At 47.5% G+C, this 24,098-nt stretch overlaps 1 protein-coding gene across 1 annotated transcript; it reads right to left on the reverse strand.

Annotated features, from left to right (window-relative positions):
- Positions 1-15,223: 15,223 nt before the first annotated feature.
- LOC123412128 (G-type lectin S-receptor-like serine/threonine-protein kinase At2g19130) lies at positions 15,224-23,603 on the reverse strand. Its single transcript, XM_045105075.1, has 2 exons — positions 22,975-23,603; positions 15,224-17,140 (listed from the first exon to the last, which is right to left on the reverse strand). Exons 1-2 carry the CDS (start codon positions 23,585-23,587, stop codon positions 15,294-15,296), a joined length of 2,460 nt encoding a protein of 819 aa, XP_044961010.1. The 5' UTR covers positions 23,588-23,603; the 3' UTR covers positions 15,224-15,293.
- Between the last annotated feature and the right edge of the window lie 495 nt (positions 23,604-24,098).

Raw genomic sequence — 24,098 nt, forward strand, 5'->3', positions numbered from 1 at the left:
TAGCATTGGGCACTGGATTAATAAGTTAGTCCATAAAAATAATATAAAATGCACCAAAATCATATACAATTGATGTAAATATAGCAATTATAGATGCATTGAAGATGTATCACACTCCTATATGTAATGTTAGTGAAATAACCACCACAGTAGGCGTATAGACTAAGCAACATTCCATGACCTCCAATGTGCTTGCTTGCTCCGTAAAAAGGTGGGCAAAACTGTTCGTTGACCTCACTACACGTTGAATAAAAAATCTAAACGAACAGGCATACTCGGGAATTTCAAGAAGGATAGGCCCTACCAACACCCTAGGGTTACGTCGTGTATTCCTTGACGATCTCCGGATAGCGAGTATCCATGACAACCTTCTCAAAACCTCGAAGCTTTGCAAAGATGACACCATCTTGGAGTGCATATGTGTAAATGCATCTAGTGCGCTTAGTGATTTTGATGGTTTGAAGACTTATATGTTAAGATAATAATGTGTTTGTAAGTGTACACAGGCTTTATAAGTCGCTGAGGAGTTTGAGTTATACGATGAATATCGACCCCTAAAAATAAATGTCTTCGGTTGAAGAATTTGATCTTAACTTGAAGACTTTGATTGCGAAGAAATTGCGATGAAATTGATATTCCTCATGAAGATATTGAAGATGAGGAATTCGGTGGTTCCTAAAGAAAAACTATCTGAAGACTTTGAAGCGTGAAGATTTATTCTTTCTGCTTCATTTTGTTCACTCTTGAGTCGCAGGAACACCGTACTGTTAAAGGGGGTCGAAGTAATATTACAGAATGAATTTCCTCATGATGATCAACCCAAGCCGAAACCTACCAAAGCCTCAAAGTGAGGAATATAAGAGACATGAGGACTTTCACAGTTGAAAGTTCCGACCGTTGCCGTGACACCGCCACCTCACTGATCTTATCCACCCAAGGTCACATTATTTAAGGGCATTTATGTCAAATCATTTCGGGATGTTCCCAGGCTATAAATAGCCGCCCCCCCCCCCACAACCACTAGCTGGTTGGCTACTCCGAGAGAAACTGACACTTGTCATTTAGAGCAACCCAAATTCTTCAGAGTCTTCGAGAGAAAATCATCAAGTGAGGAAATACCCCAAACACCAAACCCCAAACCAAAACCAAGTGATTGAGCATCACTGAAGAATTTGTTCGTGTGTGGAACTGAATCCTTTTACCTTTCAGGACTGTGCATCCTCCAGACGGTTAGGCATCATGGTCTAGAGCATCCAACAGTCAATTGTGGATCGCCGGGTGACCGAGTTTGTGAGGGTTTGGAAGTCTGCCATGAAGACTTACCACGAGTGTTGGGTGAGGACTGTGTGTCCTTAGCTCAAGGAGAATACGGTAGGGACTGTGTGTCCTTTTGGTTTCAATACCAAGCCGCTCCAAACCAGACGTACAAGTGTCACTGCAGCTGGAACTGGGTCATCAACAACTGTCTTCATTGTGATACAGGTTCTATTTTTTCAACTCTTTCATTTCCTCAGAATTGTATGTTGAAGACTTTCATCTCTGCTGTTTGAAGAATTTTTCTGAAGACTTTCTCTGAATTTCCTCAACATCAAATTCTTCATTCAAGTTAATCTTCATCTGCTTTCAGTGTACATGCGTACTGTGCAAACCGATTCTCATAATCTTCACCAAGTAATCTGCTGTAGTAGTCTTTGCACTTCTGATTCTGCGCTATTTCCGTTGCACGTAATTCATCATTGAGGAATTTCTTCACAAGGAATTTCCTCAGCGATGAAATTCTGAAAATCTCCTATTCACCCCCTCTAGTCGATATAACGCACTTTCAGTATGCTTCAAATATGAGAGGATCAATAGTGATTGAATATGGCTTACGCTGGGTAACCATAAGGGCACAACAGGTTCACGCCACCCCTCCAACTCCTCCTGGACAAGCGTCCATCGATTTTTGGTTCATCCCTCCCCCGGCGGACGCCAACCATGACCTGGTAAGATGCGAGCATGCTCTTTGTAAGATCAAGCAAGGCCAACGACTCACGTGTTAGCTTCACCGACTAAATTGGATCAAGCTCCTCTTTATCATTATCAATGAATTAGCGATGAAAGTTGTTTTCTCATATTTGGAATTTTACTGATTTTAAAATTTAAATTTACATTCATTTACCGGTTGCAACACTAAACAAAAGTGTAATGGTAATAGTAACGGAAATGTGTGCCATCACCAGCTTCCGAACCCACATATAAGCAACCACGTCAACATCCAATGGGCCCACATGTGAGGATCTTTGACCGGTCTAATCTAATTATAACCGGTGACCATTGTGAGTGATAAAACGTAAGCCGGGCTGAGATGTAACACTACAAGAAATCTGTTAATCCTTGATGGATTCAGACTGTCACATATGTATGCAAAACCGTCATGGTAGGTCGTATGTGATCTGTGCAAACCGATTCTCATAATCTTCACCAAGTAAACCGATTCTCATAATCTTCACCCGCGTACTGTGCAAACCAATTCTCATAATCTTCACCAAGTAATCTGTTGTAGTAGTCTTTGCACTTCTGATCATGCGCTCTTTCCGCTGCACGTAATTCATCATTGAGGAATTTCCTCACAAGGAATTTCCCCAGCGATGAAATTCTAAAAATCGCCTATTCACCCCCCTCTAGTCGATAGAACGCACTTTCAATATGCTTCAAATATGACAGGATCTATAGTCATTGAATATGGCTTACGCTGGGTAACCATAAGGTCACAACAGGTTCACGCCACCCCTCCAGCTCCTCCTGGACGAGCGTCCATCGAATTTTTGTTCATCCCTCCCCCGAAGGACGCCAACCATGACTGGTAAGATGCGAGCATGCTCTTCGTAAGATCAAGCAAGGCCAACGAATCACGTGTTAGCTTCACCGACTAAATTGGATCAAGCTCCTCTTTATCATTATCAATGAATTAGCGATGAAAGTTGTTTTCTCATATTTGGAACTTTACTGATTTTAAAATTTAAATTTACATTCATTTACCGGTTGCAACACTAAACAAAAGTGTAATGGTAATAGTAACGGAAATGTGTGCCATCACCAGCTTCCGAACCCACATATAAGCAACCACGTCGACATGCAATGGGCCCACATGTGAGGATCTTTCACCGATCAAATCTAATTATAACCGGCGACCATTGTTAGTGATAAAACCTAAGCCGAGCCGAGGTGTAACACTACAAGAAATCTGTTAATCCTTGACGGATTCAGACTGTCACATATGTATGCCAAACCGTCATGGTAGGTCGTCTGTGATGGATTTGAAATTTGTCATGTATATCACGTCATAATTTAGTCACATCTATCAAAAATATTAACTAGTCAAACATGGTGGATCGGTTGTTAGTGATGGATGTATCGTCACCGGAAACTATGATGAGGGCTGAAAAGGAATACTGTGACAATTGTAGTGGCAATTTATTGTTGTCACAGAAGAAAGCTTTTGACTACGAAATCGGGTTCGTCACGGAAATAACGATCTTGTATGACCAAAAAAGTGGTACAATAAATATTTTATTTTCTATGAAGGCGCTTCAGCGACGTTGGGGGGGTGACGAGTGAAATCGTCACCACACTATTTTTGGTGAAGAAAATCGGTTTACGTGACATAAGTGAAACATCGCAAAAATACTCTGTGTTGTGTTGTGTAGTGCTTGGGTGGACCAATTTCCTGGTTCCATATGGAGGAGCCACCCTCGGTGTAACACACCATCATTGGACATCTAGATGAGTGGATCAAAACGTACTAATCCCTCCATTGAGACCCACACTATTAACTCCGAAGCAACCATCAAACCCAACTAATTCCATAGGTTTTCCACTTTTAGTGTTGAAATCTTCGATACTAGAAGCTCATGAACTGCATCGGGGTTCCCAAGGACATGACAGTTCTTGCTTAAGAAACTCGTTGGTTTGAGCAAAGCTAACTCGTTGCCACTGTCGAATCCTCTTAATTACTAGGAGTAGGTGTTTTCTTCTTTGCCTCCCGCACATCCGAGCACCGAAACGTTCTCATTGTTATGCACCCCTCTAGACATAATATGGTATAAATGCTAGCAGTAACGACCATGCACGACTGATCGTTCATGGCTTTAACTAAGTACTCCCTCCGTTCCTAAATATAAGTCTTTTAAGCGATTTCATTAGGGGACTACATACGAAATAAAATGAGTGAATCTACACTTTAAAATATGTCTATATACATCCGTATGTAGTCCTTTAGTGAAATCTCTAAAAAGACATATATTATGGAACGGAGGGAGTAGTAATGACTGCAGTTAACTAGATATTGCACTGTTGGGTGTGTATCAATGCATAGTGAGGATCATGGTTTACACCTCCATTGACCGAGTGACCCCAGGCATGCCGACGACTAACTAGAAGTCTTTTCCTGATTCGAGGAAGTAACGACTGATTTCACGCTTCACACCGGCTGGAGGATGACTCCCTGCTTGGTTATCTCCTGGGTTGTAACCTTAATGGGCCCCGACCTTTAGCTAGGCAGTATGTTGGCATGGGGCCTACCCCGTGGCCATTCCCTTCTCAAATGGTGGGTGCATGCCTCTAACCTGTTAGTCTATATCTTCCATGTAATTTAAAGTGTTTTATCAAATAGTTCACTTCTACATATTGATCTTTGTTTTATGATGTAAAAATTATATTTACTAAATAACTAGGAACTAGAAATTATAGTGTACCACTAAGATAATATACTGTCCATGTAGTTGCAACATCCTTACTGTTGAGTTTAGATTGAATAACCATGTTTGCTTGCTTCAATGCTTAGCATTTTAGTCTAGGTCGTACCATTTTTTCAAGACTATTTACTTCCCCATTTGCTGCTTCTCTATTAAATATTGGAGCTTACCTCAAATAAACATCCATACCGCAAAGCAACTGCAACATCCCCAATAGAACGACAACTGAAAAATCATCAATGTAGTTCTAACCATTGAACACCATAAATAAAAAGTAGCATTTAATAACATAGCTAGCCTGCAGGCACATAGGTTGATGAATAATTTATGAGTAACGATACTTGTGAGTTTAGATAGCCATTAGCCTTTATATATTTTATGGCAACTCCAACGGGGCAACCCAAACGAACACGAATTTTATCCGGATTTTGTCCGTTTGGGTCACCCGTCCGCCTAGCGTACAAGATGCGGACATGGCCGGCCGGTGGACGAACCCAACCCACCCGTCCGGTATAGAAGATGCAGACAGACTCATGCTTCACAAGTTCAGTCTATCAGCAAAGAGCTTCGGTTAGAGTAAAAACAGACGCCAACATTCAAAGAAACTGGAATGAAAGATAGTAGGAGTACACGGGAAACCACCAGCACAGTTGCGATCTTCTTGGACAGACGATTCCGTTCGAGCAGTTCTTGATCCCACCTGAAGTTTGCAGATCTACGACTTGCTGTCGATTCAGAGCGAATTCTTCAGGCTACGCGAATGCTCAAGCACAGAGAGTGGCCTTGTACGACATACCAAAGCCTACAGCCGCGGCCGCGCGGCCGCGCCGCCTCGGCGCTGTGGTCCTTGACCTTGCCCCACACGGCGGGCCACATCGCCTTTGTGATCCCGACCACGACTCGCCTGTGGCCGAGGGGCCGCCGTTGTCCCCGTCCGTGGACGACTCCGGTGCCTCCTCCTCGTCGGCTGCCGCGGTGGCCGAGATACCCGACGACGCCGAGGACGACTCTGTCGAGGCTGTCGTCACGCGCTAGTTCTTTCCCCCGACCGCCCCGGGCGAGGGCGCCGGCAACGGGAACGACTGCGCCGCCTCGCTCCCAGCTTGGGTCGCTGGCAACGGGAACAGCCTGTTGGAAATATGCCCTAGAGGCAATAATAAAATGGTTATTATCATATTTCCTTGTTCATGATAATCGTCTATTGTTCATGCTATAGTTGTATTAACACGAAACAGTAATACATGTGTGAATAAACAGATCACAATGTGTCCCTAGCAAGCCTCTAGTTGGCTAGCTCGTTGATCAATAGATGATCATGGTTTCCTGATCATGGACATTAGATGTCATCGATAACGGATCACACCATTGGGAGAATAATATGATGGACAAGACCCAATCCTAAGCATAGCACTAGATCGTGTTGTTCGTATGCTAAAGCTTTTTTTAATGTCAAGTGTCTTTTCCTTCGACCGTGAGATTGTGCAACTCCCGGATACCGTAGGAGTGCTTTGGGTGTATCAAACGTCACAACGTAACTGGTTGACTATAAAGGTGCACTACGGGTACCTCCGAAAGTGTCTGTTGGGTTGGTACGAATCGAGATCGGGATTTGTCACACCGTGTGACGGAGAGGTATCTCTGGGCCCACTCGGTAGAACATCATCATGAGCTCAATGTGACTAAGGAGTTAGTCACAGGATGACGTGCTACGGAACGAGTAAAGAGACTTACCGGTAACGAGATTGAACAAGGTATAGGTATACCAACGATCGAATCTCGGGCAAGTTCTATACCGACAGACAAAGGGAATTGTATACGGGATTGATTGAATCCTTGACATCGTGGTTCATCCGATGAGATCATCGTGGAACATGTGGGAGCCACCATGGGTATCCAGATCCTGCTGATGGTTATTGGCCAGAGAGTGTCTCGGTCATGTGTGCATGATTCCCGAACCCTAGGGTCTACACACTGGTTCGATGACACTAGGGTTATAGGGAATTGTTATAGGAGGTTACCGAAGGATGTTCGGAGTCCCAGGTGAGATCCCGGACGTCATGAGGAGCTCCGGAAGTAAAGATTGATATATAGGATGGATTGGTTTGGACGCCGGAAATGTTTCGGGCACCACCGACAAAGTGCCGGGACCACCGGAAGGGTTTCGGGGGCCCACCTGGAGGGGCCACAAGCCCCGAAGCGCTACATGGGCCAAGTGCGGGAGGGAACCAGCCCATAGGTGGGCTGGTGCGCCCCCACACTCAGCCCAGGCGCACCAGAGAGGGAGGGAGGGGAAACCCTAGGCGCTGGTGGGCCTAAGGCCCACCTAGGGATGCGCCAACCCCTCTCCTCCCCGGTCATCGCCCCCTCTCCCATCTAGGGCTGCCGCCCCCCCCTCAAGGGGGAAACCCTAAAGGGGGCGCTACCCCTCCCTCCCCCCTATATATAGTGGGGGTTTTGGCCTTTGGAGATACGGTTTTCCATATCTCTCTCGGCGCAGCCCTGCTCTTCTTCTTCCTCCTCTCCCACGGTGCTTGGCAAAGCCTTGCCGGGAGACCTCGTCTCTCCATCGACACCACGCCGTCGTGCTGCCGGGGATCTTCCCCAACCTCTCCCTCCTCCTTGCTGGATCAAGGTACATGAGACGTCACCGGGCTGCACGTGTGTTGAACGCGGAGGTGCCGTGGTTTGGCACTAGATCGGAATCACACCGCGATCTGAATCGCCGCGAGTATGACTCCCTCAACCGCGTTCTAGCAACGCTTCCGCTTAGCGATCTTCAAAGGTATGAAGATGCACTCACCCCTATCTCGTTGCTAGTCTCTCCATAGGAAGATCTGATTATGGCGTAGGAAAATTTTGAATTTATGCTACGTTACCCAACAGTGGCATCCGAGCCAGGTTTTCTATGCATAGATTCTATGCACGAGTAGAACACAAAAGGTTGTGGGCGCTGATTTGTCAATTGCTTGCCTCTACTAGTCTTATTCTTTTCCGGCGGTATTGTGGGATGAAGCGACCCGGAACGACCTTACACGTACGCTTACGTGAGACAGGTTCCCCCGGCAGACATGCACACCGTGCATAAAGGTGGCTAGCGGGTGTCTGTCTCTCCCACTCTAGTCGGATTGGATTTGATGAAAAGGGTCCTTACGAAGGGTAAATAGCTTTGGCATATCATCGTTGTGGCTGTCACGTAGGTAAGAAGGCGTTCTTGCTAGAAACCCAAATCAGCCACGTAAAACTTGCAACAACAATTAGAGAATGTCTAACTTGTTTTTGCAGGGTTTGACATGTGATGTGATATGGCCTAAGTTGTGATGTTACATGTGTGATGTATGAGATGATCATGTTATTGTAATAGGATTCACGACTTGCATGTCGATGAGTATGACAACCGGCAGGAGCCATAGGAGTTGTCTTAATTTATTGTATGAGATGCAACGCCATGTGTTTACTACTTTACTTCACTGCTAACGGTTAGCGATAGTAGTAGTAGTAGTAGTAGTTGGCGTGACGACTTCATGGAGATACGATGATGGAGATCATGGTGTCACACCGGTGACAATGATGTTCATGCGATGCCCGAAGATGGAGATCAAAAGAGCAAAGATGATAATGGCCTATCATGTCACTATATGATTGCATGCGATGTTTATCATGTTTTTCATCTTATTGCTTAGAATGACGGTAGCATAATAAAATGATCCCTCTTAAAAAAATTCGAGAACGTATTCCCCTAAGTGTGCACCGTTGCGAAGGATCGTTGTCTCGAAGCACCAGATGATGATCGGGTGTAATAGATTCTAACGTTTGCATACAATGGGTGTAAGCCAAATTTACACACGTGAAACACTTAGGTTGACTCGACGAGCTTAGCATGTATAGACATGACCTCGAATACAAGAGACCGAAAGGTTGAACAAGAGTCGTATGGTTGAATACGATCAGCATGAAGTTGCTCACCATGACGACTAGTCCGTCTCACGTGATGATCGGACGCGGGTTAGTCAACATGGATCATGTACCACTTAGATGACTAGAGGGATGTCGATTTAAGTGGGAGTTCATACTTAATTTGATTAAATGAACTTAATTGTCATGAACTTAGTCTAAAAATTTTCTTTACAAATATTGTAGATCCAATGGCCAACGCACCTGTCAACCTCAATTTCAACGCATTCCTAGAGAAAAACAAGAGGAAAGATGATGGTAGCAACTATGCGGACTGGGTCCGCAACTTGAAGCTCATCCTCGAAGCAGCTAAAAAGGCTTATGTCCTTAATGCGCCGCTAGGTGACCCTCCTGCTCCCGCAGCGGCCCAGGACATTCAGAACGTCTGGCAGACGCGGAGTGATGACTACTCTCTCGTTAGGTGTGGCATGTTATACAGTTTGGGAACGTGGCTCCAAAGGCGTTTTGAGCAACACGGAGCATATGAGATGTTCGAGGAGCTGAAACTAGTTTTTCAAGCTCATGCCCGTGTCGAGAGATATGAAGTCTCCGACAAGTTCTTTAGCTGTAAGATGGAGGAGAACAATTCTGTTAGTGAGCATATACTCAGAATGTCTGGGTTACACGGTCGTGTGACTTCGCTTGGAGTTGAACTTCCGGATGACGCTGTAATTGACAGAATCCTCCAGTCTCTCCTACCAAGGTACAAAGGTTTTGTGCTGAACTACAACATGCAAGGGATGGAGAAGACCATTCCGGAGTTGTACTCGATGCTGAAGTCTGCAGAAGTAGAAATCAAGAAAGAGCATCAAGTGTTGATGGTCAATAAGACCACCATTTTTAAGAAGGGCAAGGGTAACAAGAACTTCAAGAAAGACGGCAAAGCCGTTGCCGCACCCGGTAAGCCAGATACCGGGAAGAAGAAAAAGAATGGACCCAAGCCTGAGACTGAGTGCTTCTATTGCAAGGGAAAGGGTCACTCGAAGCGGAACTGCCCCAAGTACTTAGCGGACAAGAAGGCCGGCAACGTTAAAGGTATATATGATATACATGTTATTGATGTGTACCTTACCAGTGCTCGTAGTAGCTCCTGGGTATTTGATATCGGTGTTGTTGCTCACATTTGCAACTCAAAGCAGGAACTGCGGAATAAGCGGAGACTGGTCAACGACGAGGTGACGATGCGCGTCGGGATGGCTCCAAGGTCGATGTGATCGCCGTCGGCACGCTGCCTCTACATCTACCGTCGGGATTAGTTATAAACCTTAATAATTGTTATTTAGTACCAGATTTGAGCATGAATATTGTATCAGGGTCTTGCTTAATGCGAGACGACTACTCATTTAAGTCAGAGAATAATGGTTGTTCTATTTATATGAGTGATATGTTTTATGGTCATGCTCCGCTGGTGAATGGTTTATTCTTGATGAATCTCGATCGTGATGTTACACATATTCATAGTGTGAGTACCAAAAAATGTAAAGTTGATAATGATAGTCCCACATACTTGTGGCACTGTCGCCTTGGTCATATCGGTGTTAAGCGCATGAAGAAGCTCCATACTGATGGACTATTAGAGTCTCTTGACTTTGAATCATTTGACACATGCGAACCGTGCCTCATGGGCAAGATGACTAAGACTCCATTCTCAGGAATAATGGAGAGAGCGGCCGACTTATTGGAAATAATACATACTGATGTGTGTGGTCCAATGAACGTTGAAGCTCGCAGTGGCTACGTTATGTTCTCACTCTCACCGATGATTTGAGTAGGTATGGGTATATCTACTTGATGAAGAACAAATCTGAGACGTTTGAAAAGTTCAAGGAATTTCAGAGTGAGGTTGAGAATCAACGTGACAGAAAAATTAAGTGTCTACGATCTGATCGTGGAGGAGAATGTTTGAGTCACGAGTTTGGCACACACCTAAGGAAGTGTGGAATTGTTTCACAACTAACGCCGCCTGGCGCACCGCAACACAATGGAGTGTCTGAACGTCGTAATCACACTTTATTAGATATGGTACGATCTATGATGTCTCTTACCGACTTACCGCTATCATTTTGGGGATACGCATTAGAAACTGCAGCATTCACTTCAAATAGGGCACCGTCTAAATCCGTTGAGACGACACCGTATGAACTATGGTTTGTCAAGAAACCTGAGCTTTCGTTTCTAAAAGTTTGGGGCTGCGATGCTTATGTGAAGAAACTTCAACCAGAAAAGATCGAACCCAAAGCAGAGAAATGTGTATTCATAGGATACCCTAAGGAAACTATTGGGTATACCTTCTATCTTAGATCCGAATGTAAAACCTTTGTTGGCAAGAACAGATCCTTTCTAGAGAAAGAGTTTCTCTCGAAAGAAGTAAGTGGGAGGAAAGTAGAACTTGATGATGTAATTACACCCCCTCTTGAACCGGAGAGTAGCGCACCGCGGGAAATTGTTCCTGTGACGCCTACGCCAACTGAAGAGGAAGTTAATGTTGATGATCATGAAGCTTCAGATCAAGTTGCTACTGAACCGCGAAGGTCCACAAGGGTACGCTCCGCACCGGAGTGGTTCAGCAACCCTGTGATGGAAATCATGTTGTTAAACAACGGTGAACCTTCGAACTATGAAGAAGCAATGGCGGGCCCGGATTCCAACAAATGGCTTGAGGCTATGAAATCCGAGATAGGATCCATGTATCAGAACAAAGTATGGGATTTGATGGACTTGCCCGATGATCGGCGAGCCATAGAAAATAAATGGATCTTCAAGAAGAAGACTGACGCAAACGGTAATGTGACCGTTTACAAAGCTCGACTTGTCGCAAAGGGTTTTCGAAAAATTCAAGGAGTTGACTACGACAAGACTTTCTCTCCCGTAGCGAAGCTGAAGTCAGTCCAAATCATGTTAGCAATTGCCGCTTTTCATGATTATGAAATTTGGCAAATGGACGTCAAAACAACATCTTAAGGAAGAGTTGTATATGATGCCACCAGAAGGTTTTGTCGATCCTAAGAGTGCTAACAAGGTATGCAAGCTCCAGCGCTCCATCTATGGGCTGGTGCAAGCATCTCGGAGTTGGAACATTCGCTTTAATGAGGTGATTAAAGCGTTTGGGTTCATACAGGTTTATGGAGAAGCCTGTCTGTACAAGAAAGTGAGTGGGAGCTCTGTAGCTTTCCTCATACTATATGTGGATGACATATTGATGGGGAATAATATAGAGTTGTTGGAGAGCATAAAGGCCTATTTGAACAAGAGTTTTGCAATGAAGGACCTTGGAGAAGTTGCATACATATAGGCATAGATCGAGATGCCTGATAGGTCTTTCACAAAGTACATACCTTGACAAGATATTGAAGAAGTTCAATATGGAAAACTCAAAGAAGGGGTTCTTTCCAGTTTTGCAAGGTATGAGATTGAGTAAGACTTAGTTACCGACCACGTCAGCAGATAGAGAGAAGATGAGTACTGTCCCCTACGCTTCAGCCGTAGGCTCTCTAATGTATGTCATGCTGTGTACCAGACCTGATATAAACCTTGCCATAAGTTTGGTAGGGAGGTAACAAAGTGATCCCGTGTGGAACACTGGACAACGGTCAAGAATATCCTTAAGTACCTGAAGAGGACTAAGGAGATGTTTCTCGTTTATGGAGGTGACGAAGAGCTCGTCGTAAAGGGTTACGTCGATGCTAGCTTCGACACAAATCCGGATGACTCTAAGTCACAGACCGGATACGTGTATGTTTTGAATGACGGGGCAGTGAGCTGGTGCAGCAGCAAGCAGAAAGTCATGGCAGCATCTACATGTGAAGCGGAGTACATAGCTGCTTCAGAAGCGGCTCATGAAGGAATTTGGATGAAGGAGCTCATCACCGACCTTGGAGTGGTCCCAAGCGCGTCGGGTCCGATAACACTCTTCTATGATAACACTGGGGCCATTGCCATAGCCAAGGAGCCCAGGTTTCACCGGAAAACCAAGCACATCAAACGCCGCTACAACTCCATCCAGGACCATGTCCAGAGTGGAGTAATAGATATTTGTAAAGTGCACACGGATCTAAATATTGCAGACCCGTTGACTAAACCTCTTCCTCGAGCAAAACATGATCAACACCACAATGCTATGCGTGTTCGATACATCACAATGTAACTAGATTATTGACTCTAGTGCAAGTGGGAGACTGTTGGAAATATGCCCTAGAGGCAATAATAAAATGGTTATTATCATATTTCCTTGTTCATGATAATCATCTATTATTCATGCTATAATTGTATTAACAGGAAACAGTAATACATGTGTGAATAAATAGATCACAATGTGTCCCTAGCAAGCCTATAGTTGGCTAGCTCGTTGATCAATAGATGATCATGGTTTCCTGATCATGGACATTAGATGTCATTGATAACGGATCACATCATTAGGAGAATAATGTGATGGACAAGACCCAATCCTAAGCATAGCACTAGATCGTGTTGTTCATATGCTAAAGCTTTTTTTTAATGTCAAGTGTCTTTTCCTTCGACCGTGAGATTGTGCAACTTCCGGATACCGTAGGAGTGCTTTGGGTGTATCGAACGTCACAACGTTATTGGGTGACTATAAAGGTGCACTACGGGTACCTCCGTAAGTGTCTATTGGGTTGGTACGAATCGAGATCGGGATTTGTCACTCCGTGTGACGGAGAGGTATCTCTGGGCCCACTCGGTAGAACATCATCATGAACTCAATGTGACTAAGGAGTTAGTCACAAGATGACGTGCTACGGAACGAGTAAAGAGACTTACCGGTAACGAGATTGAACAAGGTATAGGTATATCGACGATCGAATCTCGGGCAAGTTCTATAGCGACAAACAAAGGGAATTTTATACGGGATTGATTGAATCCTTGACATCATGGTTCATCCGATGAGATCATCGTGGAATATATGGTAGCCACCATGGGTATCCAGATCCCGCTGATGGTTATTGGCCAGAGAGTGTCTCGGTGATGTCTGCATGATTCCCGAACCCGTAGGGTCTACACACTTAAGGTTCGATGACACTATAGGGTTATAGGGAATTGTTATACAAGGTTACAGAAGGATGTTTGGAGTCCCGGATGAGATCTCGGACGTCACGAGGAGCTCCGGAATAGTCCAGGGGTAAAGATTGATATATAGGATGGATGGGTTTGGACACCGGAAATGTTTCGGGCACCACCGGCAAAGTGCCGGGACCACCAGAAGGGTTCCGGAGGCCCACCGGGAGGGGCCACAAGCCCCGGAAGGCTACATGGGCCAAGTGCGGGAGGGAACCATCCCATAGGTGGGCTGGTGCGCCCACCACACTCAGCTCAGGTGCACCAGAGAGGGAGGGAGGGGAAACCCTAGGCGCTGGTGGGCCTAAGGCCCTCCTAGGGATGTACCACCCCCTCTCCTCCCTGGCCGCCGCCCCCCTCTCCCATCTAGGGCTGCCGCCCCCCTCAAGGGGAAACCCTAAAGGGGGCGTCACCCCTCCCTTCCCCCTATATATAGTGGGGGTTTTGGCCTTTGGAGATACGGTTTTCCATCTCTCTCTCGGCGCAGCCCTGCTCTTCTTCTTCCTCCTCTCCCACGGTGCTTGGCGAAGCCCTGCCGGGAGACCTCGTCTCTCCATAGACACCACACCGTCGTGCTGTCGGAGATCTTCCCCAACCTCTCCCTCCTCCTTGCTGGATCAAGGTGCGGGAGACGTCACCGGGCTGCATGTGTGTTGAACGCGGAGGTGCCGTGGTTCGGCACTTGATCAGAATCACACCGCGATCTGAATCGCCGCGAGTACGACTCCATCAACCACGTTCTAGCAACGTTTCCGTAAGAAGAGGTTGGGGAAGAGGTTGGGGAAGATCTCCGACAGCACGACGGTGTGGTGTCTATGGACAGATCTTCTTCCCCAAAGGTATGAAGATGCACTCACCCCTCGCTCGTTGCCAGTCTCTCCATAAGAAGGTCTGATTATGGCGTAGGAAAATTTTGAATTTATGCTACGTTACCCAACACGTCCGCGGCTGCCGGAGGAGGAACGAATGAGAGCGGACGACAGGAGCCCTAGTTTTGTCCGTCGCGGACCCATTTGTTGCCCAATTTTGCGCCCAGTTTGGGTCGGGATGGACAACGAGCGGACAGCAGGCGGACACACGCGTCCGTTTGGGTCATCCCGTTGGGCCAGCTTTTGTGTCGAGATGACCAAACGGACCAAATGGGTCGCTGCGTTGGGGTTGCTTTTAGTTTGTGTACTTGTCTCTTTTTTATCAATAGTTGTATTTTTCTCATTTTGAATTTATTTTACTAAATGACTTAGTATTATAGTACGAGATCAAATAAACTATAAGATCCAAGAAATTAATTAATTATCATATTATTTTAGATTTTATGACCTTTCAATGAGAACTATAAAATTTGCTGAAGCAAATAAAACAGAGATCAAATGAACGATAAGATGCAAGAAAGAAATTAGTTATTATATTATTTTATATTTTATGATCTTTGAGCTATTACACGTCCAAACGAAGCATAAATTTTGTTGAAGCAAATGAAGGTAGCATAGACATTACAAGTAATTAGAATTACTATATCAATGTGACATGATATCATTATTTTGTTATAGCCGCAAGCAGTCTTGGCATTGGGGCCATATCAAGCTCCGTTAGACCCTCAAGAACTCTGACCACTTCACCCATTGTTGGCCGGTCCAACTCATTATCCTGGATACACCAACATGCTACATTGCCAACCCGTTCAACCTCATCCAAGCTGAAGTCACCATATAATTCTGGATCAACCAAACTCTGCAAATCTCCCTCATGAATCTTGCTGATGGTTCGCACAGGGAAAAAAGTGGCATGCTCGTTGCTGCTAGTGTGCACAACAGACGCATTCCTTCTTCCCGATATGATTTCCAACAGTACCATGCCAAAGCTGTAAACATCAACTTTTGATGTAATAGCAACCCCGCTAAGCCACTCCGGGGCAAGATATCCTGTAGTTCCCCTGAATGTAGTTAGAACCCGGCTAAAGTCCCTTCCTATGACCGATGCCAACCCAAAGTCTGCAATTTTAGGGACAAACGATTCATCGAGAAGTACATTTTCTGGCTTGATATCACAGTGTATGATGCATTCGCGGCAATTCTGATGCAGGTAGGACAATCCTCTAGCAACTCCGATGGCTATCTGATATCTGGTGCTCCAGTTGAGGACTGTGCCATTGCTCTGGAACAGATGGGAATCAAGAGAACCATTGCTCATGTGTTCATATACAAGTAGCCTCTTATCACCATGGCAACAGAAACCAACCAATTTGACCAGGTTGATGTGCTGGATTAGTCCAAGTGCACTTACCTCTGCCCTGAATTGCTTCTCTCCCTGACGCGCACCTTCAAGCCTTTTCACTGCTACACTAGTGAGGTCACTTAAAATTCCCTTAAACACAGTCCCAAATCCTCCTGCTCCCAGCTTCACTGAGAAATTCTTTGTAGCACGGCCCAAATCGGCGTATCTAAAGGCAACAACTCCGACACTACCTTGATTGGTGGCCTGTGATGACACACCACACCAGCTGAATCTGTTCCGTAAGATCACTAGTAGCAGCATGAGCATCAGGAACCCAAAACTGATAACACTTGCAGCAATGACAACTCCAGCTGCTGGTTTTCTTTTATCTCTTGTTGAACTCAGAACATCTCCGGCGGCAAGGCGAATATACAGAGTATATTCAGAGCTGACCTCGATGCCATCATCCTTGTTTACACTGAACAACTCCCCTTGCCAAACAGAGCATTTGCTGTCTTCGTAGGAGTAAGCAGTGCAGGAGCAGTTGCCGAGACAGGCCCATTCGCATTCGCTCCGAGTTGCAGCAGCATGCTGTAAGCTCCGGGGACCATAGGGCAGTGTCACACGAGCTATGGGGTGGAACACGTCTGTAGAACTCCTGTTGCCATTGCAATCCAGCGGAGTGTTTCTGGAGCACCCTCCTGTCCGATCACCGAGCTCCCAATCCTGGGGCGACGTCCTCGAGAAGCTCTCCATGCACTCGCATGGCGGGTGCGAGCTGCCGGTGCAGACGGTGAACGGTCCGCAGGCGGCGTATGGGGTGCAGGGATCGGCGGGCTCGACATAGATGCTATGCCATGCCTGGTTGTCCTGCGACCAGGACCACACGTTCAGCCTGGTCTGACCAAACACGTCGACGAAGAGGAACGAAGATATCTCATCTGGTGAGGTGTACATGTAGTACTCCTCCTGCCTATTGTTGACGTATTCCGGGACGACCATGCTTGTCTGTGGGCTCATGTGCAGCAGCTTCCTGAGTGCTGGGATCTGCATCGACGAGTGGTCGTCAGGCGACCACCACCAGTACACTTCGGAAGGGTAGCCTCGACGCCTGGCCGTCACCATCCTGGTGCCATTGGTTACCAGCCCCACGCTGAAGGAGCCGAGGCCTGTTGGCTTTGGTCCCGTACGACGCACCTCGTACGAGTACTTTCTGTGGAGGATGTATACACGCGTACGTACGCAGCAGTTAGTAGCCGTGCTAGCTGACGGCTTCGTCGAGGAAACACGTAGCGACTGGTTACACCTTCGATCCTAAGCAGCCAGGCATGCAGCTGGATTCTAGCTGGTCACGGCAGCTAGCTTGCACTAGCTAGTTTGTGTCTCGACGGAACACACACACAAACAGGCGATTTGATCGCTACGGGAGCGTGTTGCTCCTGAATATTTCTTTGTATTGATTTTCTGGTCTCTGGTACAAAGTTTACATGGGGTGCAAGTATATATATACTACTCAGCTGGACATAACCCAAACCGAGTAGGAATAGATATCCTAGATGATACCCACAGACACACGGACACGGGATTAACTCATATTCACCCCCTAATCACGATGTCCTTAATTCCGACCTGGGTCCCAAACACGACCGCTGCTTCTCATAACTGTCATCATCGGCATTGCCTTTGCCGTCCCTCGCAACATTTTATGGACCGTCTTTACTATCGTCAGCTCGTCCGTAGCTTGATGACAACACTCCTTTTTGGTCGTGTCTTCAATCTTCACCTCTTCTTTGGTGCTTTGTAGACTGTCTTTCGGATCATCAAGGTCACATCTTTTGAACCTGAGCGTGACCATACTTTGGTCTAACTTTGAATTCCAAACTCTTGGCGCTTGCATCAGCCCGTAAAGTGCCTTCTTGAGCTTGTCAACTTTCGCTTGTTCGTCTTTCTTCTCGCAGCTGAGGGGTTGTTCTACGTACACTTCTTCTGGGAGATCACCGTTGAGGAAAGCGGATTTAACATCCATATGATGAACCTTCCAATCCTCTTGTGCTGCCAAAGCTAGGAGCACTCTCAACGTCTCGAATCGAGCAACTGGTGCAAACACCTCATCATAGTCAACTCCTTGACGTTGTACGTAGCCCTTTGCAATGAGTCTTGCCTTGTACTTCACAATGGCACCTTCCGTGTCCTTCTTTAACTTGTAAACCCACTTCAAACCTATCATCTTTTGGTTTGGAGGTCGGGTTACCAAAGTCCACATGCCATTGCTCTCAATCGCCTTCATCTCCTCATCCATGGCGTGCGTCCAGCTAGGACTTTTGCTCGCCTCTACGAAGTTCGCCGGCTCCTCAACTCCGAACAGACATAGTCCGGAGTACTCGAGCGTAACTGGCTTTGTGTACTTGTAGACTTTCTTGAGGGTCTTGTAGCGACTAGGCCCTGAGGAGTCCGTTGTGGCTTGCGAAGGAGGCGACACAAATTGTGTCGGTGTTGATGCACTTGAGGGAGATGGCTGAGTCTCGGACGTGTCATCGACATCCGCATCGTCGGCGTAGTCGTCGTGATCATGACCATCATCTTGATTGTCATCGTCACTATGCACCTCGTTGTCGATGTTGTCATCGAGATCTCCACCCGTGTCGTGCGCTTCGTTGTCGCTATCTCCTTGCGACCTATGCACATCGTCGTCGGTGTCGGCACCATGATGATCACTACCATTGTGGTCACCTTGGTTGGGAGTCTTGCCAACCACCTGGACATCCTTCCCTGCATCATCATCAGTTGGAAATTCAACCGTGAATATGTTACCGTTTGGAGCATCGTCGGCTGTGGTGCTCCAATTCCACGCTTGGTTTTCTTCAAACACGACGTCGCGTGATATCCGTAGACGCTTAGTTTGTAGATCGTAGAAGCGGTATGCCTTGGTGCCGGAACTCCTCTCGTATCCGATGAACACCATCTTGGTGCTACGATCGACAAGCTTTCAGAGGTGCGGCTCCGCCGTCTTCACATGTGCCACGCACCCGAATGTCCGTAGATGAGACACATTCGGCTTACGTCCGTAAATTGCTTCATACGGAGTCTTGCCGATCACCGCCTTCGTTGGAGCCCGGTTGAGAAGATAGACTGCCGTCGAGATAGCTTCTCCCCAAAAAGTCCCCGACAGGTTCTTGCTCTTGAGTAAACTCCTTGCCATGTCAACGACGGTTCGATTGCGCCTTTCAATGACCCCGTTCTGCTACGGCGTGTAAGGTACCGTGAGGAACCTCTTTATGTCAATCTTCTCGTAGTAGTCGTTGAACTCATTCGATGTAAACTCTCAGCCGCGATCTGTCCGTAGAGCGCGAACCTTCAACTTGTGTTCCATCTCCGTTGCAGCCTTCAGCTTCTTGAATGCTTCAAACGCCTCATCTTTAGATCGTAGGAGAACGACCCACATATATCTTGAGTAGTCGTCTACCAAGAGGAAGAAATACTTCTTTCCCGCGTGAGTTGCTGGGGTGATAGGGCCACATAGATCACCATGAAGCAGCTCGAGTGCATCACTTGCACGATAGGTAGACTGAGCAGGGAACGGCCTGCGGTGCTGTTTTCCAACCAAGCACCCGTCACATACTCGATCAACATGGTCGATAAATGGCATCCCAGATACCATCTCCATCCTTGACATCTTCTTCAAGGCGTAGAAGTTAACGTGTCCAAATCTAGCATGCCATAACCATGAATCATCATCACTCTTGGCGAGCCAACACTCCGGTTGAGATTGATCAAGGTTGAGGATATAGAGCCTATTCCGTGTGCGATTAACACGAGCTAGCACGTTTCGGAGGTTGTCGAAGATCGTGATCACTCCGTTCTCGATATTCACCTTGCATCCATTCTCGTCAAGCTTCCCAATAGAGATAATGTTGTTGCGAAGCCGTGGGATGTAGTACACTCCGGTGAGTATGCGATGTTCGCCTATGGGACCCTCGAATAGGACAGACCCTTGCCCGCAAATCTCCACAGTTGAACCATCACCGAACTTGACCGAGCCTTGAACATCATATTCCAGCTGTAGAAATTTCTCCTTGCATCCCGTCATGTGGTTACTGGCACCCGTGTAGACATACCACGACACATTGTGATCCCCGGATAACTTAGGTGTCACATTCTTCTCATGAAGTAGCACCTTCCGGGTTGGTTTCACAACCACCGTTTCAGCGAGATCACAAACTTCGGCCATCAGAAGACCTGGACCTTCGTCTTCCTGCTTTGCCAAATTTGCCTTGATCTCCCGCTTGTTAGGCTTCGGACAATCCTTTGCAAAGTGACCCATCTCATTGCAGTTATAGCACTTGACCTCGGACATATCCAAGTTTCGTTGCTTCCGCCCTTTAGATCGGTCTGCCTTACCATGACCTTGTGGCTTGCCTTTTCCTTTGCCTTTTCCGTTTTGTCCATCGCGCTTCACGTTGCTTGAGCCTTCGCCACCATCACGCCTTCCTTTGCTACTTGGGGCCTCCCAATCTGCGCGCGAGTACATGAGTTGGTCACTACCTCCTCCTTTGCCTTTCCGACAGCTACGAGCATTCTCTTCCCACGTCCGCAGGCGTCGATTGCCTCCGTTATGGTCATGTCGTCGATGTCGTAAAGCTGCTCGAGCGTGCCGATGATGTACGTGAATTTGTCAGTCACCGAACTGAAAAATTTCTCCACAATCTCGGTCTCATCGAGCTTTGCACCAAGCGCGCGGATCTCTCCCACCAAAGTAGTAAGACGCATGGCATAGTCGTTCACCGATTCAGTTTCCTCCATCTGTAACTTGTGAAATTGGCGCTTCAGCACTTGTGCCCGAGCCTTGGTGACGCGATCTTCTCCGATCCTCATCTCCTTGAGTGCGTTCCACGCCTCTCTTGCCGTCTCGAACTCCGCCAATGTCATTAGCACGGAATCCGACACGGACTGGGCTATGGCGGCCATGGCACCTTCGTCGGACTCGTCATCGACGTCGTCGTCCGTGATTGCCTGCCACACTCGAAGGGTTCGGAGAATAATTTTCATCTTCACCGCCCACACGCCGTAGTTGGCGTCGGTGAGCATCACAATGTGTCGTGGTATCTCGACACGGGTGCCAGTAACCACATGACGGGATGCAAGGAGAAATTTCCGATAGCCACGAGCATTCTCTTCCCACGTCCGCAGGCGTCCGACCGCCTCCGTTATGGTCATGTCGTCGATGTCGTAAAGCTGCTCGAGCGTGCCGATGATGTACGTGAATTTGTCAGTCACCGAACTGAAAAATTTCTCCACAATCTCGGTCTCATCGAGCTTTGCATCAAGCGCGCGGATCTCTCCCACCAAAGTAGTAAGACGCATGGCATAGTCGTTCACCGATTCAGTTTCCTCCATTTGTAACTTGTGAAATTGGCGCTTCAGCACTTGTGCCCGAGCCTTGGTGACGCGATCTTCTCCGATCCTCATCTCCTTGAGTGCGTTCCACGCCTCTCTTGCCATCTCGAACTCCGCCAATGTCATTAGCACGGAATCCGGCACGGACTGGGCTATGGCGGCCATGGCACCTTCGTCGGACTCGTCATCGACGTCGTCGTCCGTGATTGCCTGCCACACTCGAAGGGTTCGAAGAATAATTTTCATCTTCACCGCCCACACGCCGTAGTTGGCGTCGGTGAGCATCACAATGTGTCGTGGTATCTCGACACGGGTGCCAGTAACCACATGACGGGATGCAAGGAGAAATTTCCGATAGCCACGAGCATTCTCTTCCCACGTCCACAGGCGTCCGATCGCCTCCGTTATGGTCATGTCGTCGATGTCGTAAAGCTGCTCGAGCGTGCCGATGATGTACGTGAATTTTTCAGTCACCGAACTGAAAAATTTCTCCACAATCTCGGTCTCATCGAGCTTTGCACCAAGCGCGCGGATCTCTCCCACCAAAGTAGTAAGACGCATGGCATAGTCGTTCACCGATTCAGTTTCCTCCATCTGTAACTTGTGAAATTGGCGCTTCAGCACTTGTGCCCGAGCCTTGGTGACGCGATCTTCTCCGATCCTCATCTCCTTGAGTGCGTTCCACGCCTCTCTTGCCGTCTCGAACTCCGCCAATGTCATTAGCACGGAATCCGGCACGGACTGGGCTATGGCGGCCATGGCACCTTCGTCGGACTCGTCATCGACGTCGTCGTCCGTGATTGCCTGCCACACTCGAAGGGTTCGGAGAATAATTTTCATCTTCACCGCCCACACGCCGTAGTTGGCGTCGGTGAGCATCGGGTACTGGATGGGGATGTTGCGATGCGCCTGGACGTTGGCGCCGCTCGTTCCTCCACCACTGGTTGCTGACTTGACGTCCTTCTTCACCTTGTCGCCGTTCTAGCCGGACTTGACCGACTCAACGTCGTTGTCCGTCATCGTAGATCGCCGAGGCTCTAGATACCAATTGTTGGTTTTGAACCGTAAATTATAACACCCACAAGCTACAACGTGTACTTGCAGGCTAGCAAGCACACAAGCAGCTGGATGGATTGTGTGGCTTGCTTGCAGGGGCGGGCCTAGAGAGAAAATGACCCGGTGTCCTAGCATATGATCACTCATAAATTTCATTTAAAGATGAGGTGTCACGCACTATATTTTGCATCATCAAACTTACAAAGAAAACAGTTTGCATCCGGTGTCCTGTGCATCCGGGTAGCACAACGTGGGTACGCCCCTACTTGCTTGCCGTACGTCCTTTGCTTAGGACTGGCTACGATCGTATCGATCTCTCTCGACGGAACGGCTTCATAAACGCGAAAGCAAACACTAAATCGATGGATTACCGCAGGCACGTCTCGTGTCTGTGTGTCTGTTAAACTTTATTGCGTTTGCTCTTTTTTGATCTGGTACAGGAAAGCTTTACATGGCTATATAAACAAGCAGGGACTAGTACGAGGAACCTACTCGGATACTAGTACGAGTACGACTCGGACACTACCCACGTCGTGTTTAGCTCTAACAAGGCCCGGGTCGATCCGGCTCTTCCACGAGATGCCGACACGGTTCAGGCCGGTGACCTTGTTCCAGCCGATCTTGGCGCTTTGGAGCAGGATGTCGGTTGGGTTGTCGAAGCTCTCCCACAGCACCTCACTTGACAGGCTTTCTATGACGAGGTTTCCACTGCCCAAGAGGATGGTCCTGGTGTTGCTGGTGTTGGTTCTAGTATTGGAGATGCTGGTGTTGGTTCTAGTACTGGTGATGTTGGTGGACCAGACGGTGGATTGGGTGGTTTTGCTTAAGATGACAAGGTTGCCATCTTCTGAGATTTGAAGCTGTGTTGCTCTCAGATCGGCTCCGGCGATTGGGCTCTCCCGGTTGCCAACCCAGACGGGAGTGGTGACATGGATCTTGTTGAACCATATGGCAAGGTACCAACCGGGAGCGGTGGATGACTTGCTGATGTTGCCGGCACCGGGCTGGAAGAAGCCAAGCGCGAACTTGCCGTTGCTGGAAACGAGCTTGTCGCCGACGGCAAATGGCTGGCCTGGCGCGAGAGTATCGCCTTTTGTGGCTGCGCTAGGAGGAATGGTGTGCATGGAGAGGAGGAGGAGCACGAGGAACATGTGGAGGGTAGGCATGGCTGCTCTGCACGTATGTCTGTGGCTCTGTGCTTGCCCTTTCCTCGGCTCTGTATTTAACGAAGAGAGGCGTGATTCAGGACCATGGTTCAGTCAAATTTATGCTCCACGCGCTATAATTCAACATCCTTTTACATATGTCCTTTTACATGTGAAGACAATGTAGGGCGAATAGGCGACGACGCCGCTGCTTGCATGCGTGTCAAGTTCGTCCAGTTGTTGATCACGACAAATATTGCAGACTTGCGAGACCAAGGACATGCAATAAAGCATGGGTCCTGGGTGTTCACTCTGGCCACCGTCTTCACCGCTGCACTACGTCGACATTGCTGACTGGTGGCCGCTGGTGGTTGTGGCGGTTCCGAGCCCGCGACGTCTGGGAATTCCAACGCTGGTAGCCGTAGGCTTGCGCTTCATTTGGCTTGAGAGAAACAGCCGTGTTTTCAACAGGAAATCGTCGACCCCTGAGTCAGTAGCTAGTAGGGCTAGGGTGGAGGAGTTCCTGCTATGG

The sequence above is a fragment of the Hordeum vulgare genome, chromosome 7H, assembly GCF_904849725.1.
Source record: "Hordeum vulgare subsp. vulgare chromosome 7H, MorexV3_pseudomolecules_assembly, whole genome shotgun sequence".
Taxonomy (NCBI): Eukaryota; Viridiplantae; Streptophyta; class Magnoliopsida; order Poales; family Poaceae; genus Hordeum; species Hordeum vulgare.

Bases quoted from the DNA above. Each gene is read 5' to 3' on its own strand.
- LOC123412128 (XM_045105075.1), bottom strand. From the start codon at position 23,587: ATGCCTACCCTCCACATGTTCCTCGTGCTCCTCCTCCTCTCCATGCAC. The intron at 17,141-22,974 runs GCCTTGTTAGAG...CAAAGCCAACAG, and splicing joins GAAGAGCCGGATCGACCCGG to GCCTCGGCTCCTTCAGCGTG.